Below are 6,000 nucleotides of genomic sequence, written 5' to 3'. Positions count from 1 at the left end.
ATTGGCTATTTGAAAGCAAATTCAGATTAATTAAATTATCATATCCATTTTAATTGAATTGTGTAAATAAGATAAAAATAAAATATTTGAGATAGATAGACTGAAATAATTTTAGTACGCAATAACAATATTTCGTTTGTTTTTTCAATTATTTTGTACATTGCTCTTCCGTAATTTTATCGTTAATTTATTATTATACTTTAAAGTAATAAGATACACAATGTCTCGTAATAATTGTTCATACTATGTTTTTTATCTATACTATATATTATTAATTAAATCATGCTATCTAAAATTTTTTAACGATTTATTAATTTAATAAAAACTTAGTCTCTTAATAACTAGAAATAAAAATGTTACTCATCGGCATAATTTCAAGAAATAAATTTTATTCATAATTATAACAATTTTCATAATATAAAATATGTTAAATAATTAATAACCAACTTCATATCTTCGGCAGTTTAACACTGACACGTTTATGGATTACACATACAACCAATCTTTTACGCTAAAATAACAACCAACACTTAACCCCCTCATGTTTATTTTTTAATACATAATCACATAAACCTAATAAAAGCTTCTCCTACAACAGTGCAAGGCGCCTATAATAATTTCATTGACTCACATCTCAAAACCGATCATAATCGACTGTATTGTCATAACAATATCGACATTATAGCACCACAATTAAACACAAGTCTTTCAAAATAATTTAAAAATACACAAGCAATTTGTTCGATCGATACGTCATATATAATTATGTATTATGTTTATAAATAATAATCAACAATATTGATTAACATTGAATTTGCATTTATTGATTATTATTTTTGGAATATTTTGTCACGAACAAATGGTAAATTTCATATTAGGAACGATTACAGTGAAATAAATTATATTTTATTTTCTACCGCGTCATATTTTCATATAAAAAATATACTAATCGATAGTCTTTCTACTTAAGTTACTTCTTAATAAAATTCACACGAGTCTGGCAAATGATACAAATACACAGAAGTTGGACATAAAATTTACACAGAAACGTCCGAAAGCATCGACGAACTACAGTGAGCAAAATTTGTCTTAGATCACAGATACGACGCTAATTGTAAAAAAAACTAAAAAAACACGCCATAAGTAGGTTGTTGACTTATAACCTCATATGTCCCGAATTTATTTTATCGTATATATCTTGATCGAGCACAATATACTTTCCACTTTTAGCGTCCATGTAATACAGCTTGTCTTTAATGACACTCGGATTGAATCCGTCTTGCTGAAGATCAGTCTTTTTCATCTTAAAGGTTCCTGTAAAATAATAAAAAATAAATCAGTATGATAATAAAATTCTCGATACATAATTGGAATTATTAAGCCTTATATGTACGAGACTGAGAATATAGTTTTTTTATTATTATTATAGATTAAGCTTTACCTGTTAAATCTACACATTTTAAAACCCTGATAAATACAGGTCGGGCGTAGGGTGGAAGATCTCGTGCTAAGCCAGTAGCCAGTTTTTCAATATCTAATGTTCCTTCAGGGTCGGCGATCCCGCACATTCCAGCGCGCCCCTCAACGTGCGGAACGAGCGCTCCATAAACCACAGCATCCCTATGATCGGCCACTTGTGATACTGCTGCTTCAACCTCGCTCGTCGAAACATTCTCCCCTCGCCACCTGAACGTATCGCCAGTTCTGTCCTTGAAGAACAAGTATCCGAATTCGTCGGCGACTAGAATATCGCCTGATATGAAAGCCGAATCACCGTGACTGAACACATCTCGAACGATTTTCTTCTCGGACGCGCTCTTATCAACGTAGCCCAAGAAAGCTCTAGTTGGATTGCTCGGTTGGATTTTACCGATAAAGACGCCGGGCTCGTTAGGTTGACACATCTGACAGAGACCTTTAGTGTTTCTGACAGGCTCTCCCGTGTGCTCGTCAACTTTGATCAAAGCGATCGGATAGACGTAAGGAATGATCCTGGATACGAAACCTATTGCGCCGACAGTTCCGTCCATGTTAACTGAAAATATAAAATAAATATTATCAATATGGATTAATATAAATTTTTGCAAATTGAATCAAATCAGTTACCAATATTGGCGTTTCCTTCAGTTGCTCCGTAAAACTCGTTTATGATCGGTATGTTGAAACGATCCAGGAACTGTTGCCATATCTGAATTTAACCAATTATTAAGATTAATATTTAATTCCATGTTATTAATTAAAATTAATATATCAAATGTTTATTACCTGAGGCCTTAATCCATTTCCAAACATGAGACGTAACTTGTGTTGCTTATCAGTCGGATTAGACGGTACAGCTAACAAGTATCTACACATCTCGCCTATATAATTAGCAACCTATTAGCAACACGCAAAACAATTAGGCCTTGATTAAAATAGTATAATCTTAATCAAAACTAACCGTGGCATTATATTTAATGCAATCTTTGATGAAGTTGGAGGCAGAAAATTTGTTTCGGATGGCAACAGTCGTACCGTAAATAACTGCTTGTCCGACGGCAGTTATACAACCAGCTGAATGATAAAGCGGCAAAGACGTGTAAACTACGTCTTTCTCATTTATTTTGCACAAATAGTGGATACCACCGCACATAAACATGTACCTGAAATCAAAAATTATATTAAATTACACTAGACTAGATTCATCGAAATTTGTGTTAAGGTGATTTCATGACAAAGATGGAATTAAAAAAACCTTTGTTATTAATGTGCATACAGCGCCATATATGCCAATCGGCAAAACATTGATTAAGCCTCATGTCTTTGAAATGCTTTCTTGGGTAACAGAAAAAACAAATTGCTTAAAAAAACCTATGACAAATGACATCATAAATTCTATAATTAGAGATTGGTCGGCTGATGTTTGGATCAACTCATATAAGAACTCAAGAAAGTGACTTTGCCCTTTGGCCTTCAATTGGATGAAGCGGAATATGCTTTGTGAGATAATCCATTAAAAAAACGTGAACACAAAAGTGCGATAACTCTCATCTCTAAGCCGTGGAATTAATATTTTTTTATATTATTTTTTACATAAGGAAATTGTGTAAAGAATTTGAAACCCAAAACTATAGTTGTTTTTTTGGCCTATCCTGCATATATATTCTAACACTAAAATTACCTTATCATTTCGATTCAAAGATTAGAAGCGACTCCTGCTGCTTTAAAGCAAAAATTGGAACTTTAGAAGAGACATTGGGGGAAACGGATTATGCAATTTGTCATGTTCTTCTTTTTGGATATAAGTGAATTCAAGGCAATATCTAAATCTTTTAATGATTATTTCATTCAAAACCAATTGAGTGTATTCGAAATCTCTTATTTTACTCCCATGTGGTTTTGAGGAATGCCAATAGAAATAATCTATGTGAAATATTAAAAAAAACGACCACTGACTAACCTAACCTAACCTCCCCCTGAAAAAGGCTAAAATGACGTCCCTACTTAAATAATAACGTTTTTTAAAATTACCTCGATTGAGTTATAACTGCTGCCTTTGGTAAGCCAGTCGTTCCGGAAGTATAGATATACAGCAATTTATCATGGAAGGTCCTGTCTGGCGGATGAGCAGGAGGTGTTGTGGAAGCAGATTCCAAAAGTGTCGTCAAATCTTTGGCACCTCTAATGATATCGTCACTCTCAGTCGTTTTGCTGCTACTGCTGCTAGGGCTCCACCGATACAGGGAAATAGTAGAGCTTAAATCGCCGGCAATATCCTTTACAGCTATAATTAGAATTGCATTGAAATTAGAAACACATTATTAAAAAAGATATAAAAAGAAAGAAAATGTAAAACCTTGTTCGTATTCTTCAGCATATATTAAAGCGTCACATTGTCCAACTGTTATGGAGTGTAACAAGGGTTTCGTGCGTTGCTGGTTATTAATGAGAGGTACTACTACCCCTAAGCGAGCCAATCCCAACCAAATTGCTGGGTATTGGGCGCAGTTTCCGGCCATCAATCCGATAGCTTGTCCTTTTCTATAGCCGTGCGCTTTAAAGACGTTAGCTATACGATAGCTGTATTCTTGCACCTGAAATGGTATTAAATATTATTAATATTTCAAAGATTTTGTAATAAAATAATACACAACACTATGTTAAACACCATTGAGCCGAAAGAAAAGATAGGGAATTAGTTTGCAAAATTAATAAACTAGAATCAAGATTGTTCATATATTCACACAGCCTCATTAATCACGAATTTTGTGGATGTGGACTTGAGGTAAAGGAAGAATCGTTATAACAAAGGTAGTAATATAAATAAACAGTATGCATCTAATTTTTCGATGCTTCTATATGGTCAGATACCGGGTTATATAGAAACTAAGGATAGACACATTTGAAATGTGGTATTAAAGAACCGAACTTGGTGTCTCTTCTAATGAAAGAAAAACATATATTAATTACATCTATTCAGTTTGGAAATTTATTTTCCATTTGAATAGACGTTATGGATTAATTATGTAATCAACGTTTTACTGAGGAATATTATTATGAAATAAAAATTTATGTTATTGAGTTGGCCACTAATATTCTCAATATTTTGTGTAAGATTGTCACTGGCGATGAAAAGTATATTGTATACCACAAGAATTGAAATTTGCAAAACACGTTGATTGACCTTACAAATTCGACCTTTGATAAATTATCATTTTGAATGTCCAAACATTGACCTGGATATATGGGTGCACCATGACAAAATTTAAACTCGTAAGAAGGTCGCCCAAGACAATATACACCGCAGAGTGTGGCATCAGTTACATATTAATCGTACTGTGAATTACAATTGTTGTATAACAAGTGGTGAATCACATTTAGCAAATGGACGTGTGTAGAATTTAAAAGAGGAGCGGATTGAATCAATCACCTTTGCGTAGCTCCAGACTTCGTCGGCGTACAAGAAGCAGGGCCTGTCCGGATGCTTAGCCGTTGCGGCGTCGAAGATGTCGGGCAGTGTCATCTTGTGTTTGGTGTAGTACTGCACTTGACGCAGCAGCTTGATGTAGGCCCATAATCCTCTGGGAAAAAAAAAACAGTGAGATTAGAATAATTTTCAGCGCTCTGTGTGACACCTAGATGGATCTAGTTTTTAATTATGTATTTAGTAGGTTTGTGTGTGTTGATAAATATAATATTAATCCTTTAAAAAATATTAAAGTGCAGCCATAAATAAGCAAAATACCCAATCTTGTTTACTTATATATGAGGCAAGCATTTGACAACGATGAGCATCAATGATGATCACCGACAGCTTTCTAACCGATAGATAAGAATAAAATAAGATGGTATTTTTTGAAGTGAATAAACGCTAAGAATATTGTATTGGGTTATATGAAAAGAATAAAGTTTTAAATCAGCGAGTCCAGTATTTAAAAAATCTAAATTGAGTATCTTATGGTACTCCAATTCATAAAACAGATTGTTAATCATTCAACTTTTGCGTTTTAGTCTGATGTATGAAGCCATCTTTAGATATTTCGCTGTCGTTCGTAGGCGGTTCTGTCTTTTTCATCATTTGTGGTGACTCATTGCTAATAGTATGTTATTTTATGAAACTGTTACATCCTTTCCTTCTATGGGATGTGAGCAGCAACGGAATGACTAAAAAAATGTTTCATAAAGACAAACAAAAGTACCTGTTAAAAAATAAGCAAAAATCTGACCAAACCATGCATGTAAAACGTAATATAACTCATATGTTAACCTACCCTAACCAACCATATACATATATAAAAATAATATATTACATTGAAGTTTAAAAAACACTGGCAAAACGCACTTTTTAAACATTTGCGACAATTCTGCGCGCATACGAATAAAACCACTTACAAAACCGTCTAGGTTTATACAAAACAGAAGACCGTGTGCTATTACTGCAGTTAGCAATATTCGAAAAAATATCTAAAATCATAACGCTGCGCGATCTTTACTCTTTTTATTTAAAAATGTATTATTTTA

At 33.3% G+C, this 6,000-nt stretch overlaps 1 protein-coding gene across 1 annotated transcript in view; it reads right to left on the bottom strand.

Moving 5' to 3' along the window:
- Window positions 1-365: 365 nt before the first annotated feature.
- Window positions 366-6,000, bottom strand: part of Fatp1 (Fatty acid transport protein 1) — a 31,543-nt gene continuing 25,908 nt past the window's right edge. Inside the window, exons 4-11 of the mRNA XM_088204127.1 lie at window positions 4,910-5,060; window positions 3,836-4,073; window positions 3,511-3,763; window positions 2,441-2,642; window positions 2,266-2,376; window positions 2,107-2,188; window positions 1,442-2,035; window positions 366-1,314 (exon numbers count right to left, since the gene is read on the bottom strand). Coding sequence (XP_088060253.1) covers window positions 1,157-1,314; window positions 1,442-2,035; window positions 2,107-2,188; window positions 2,266-2,376; window positions 2,441-2,642; window positions 3,511-3,763; window positions 3,836-4,073; window positions 4,910-5,060 — 1,789 coding nt within the window. The 3' untranslated portion in view covers window positions 366-1,156. The remainder of the gene's footprint in view (window positions 1,315-1,441; window positions 2,036-2,106; window positions 2,189-2,265; window positions 2,377-2,440; window positions 2,643-3,510; window positions 3,764-3,835; window positions 4,074-4,909; window positions 5,061-6,000) is intronic.

Source organism: Plectrocnemia conspersa, unplaced genomic scaffold, assembly GCF_051122295.1.
Source record: "Plectrocnemia conspersa isolate PC_06_02 unplaced genomic scaffold, ASM5112229v1 ptg000014l, whole genome shotgun sequence".
Classification (NCBI taxonomy): domain Eukaryota; kingdom Metazoa; phylum Arthropoda; class Insecta; order Trichoptera; family Polycentropodidae; genus Plectrocnemia; species Plectrocnemia conspersa.
The sequence above is the reverse complement of the archived record's forward strand: the minus strand, read 5'-3'. Positions and strand labels throughout refer to the sequence as shown.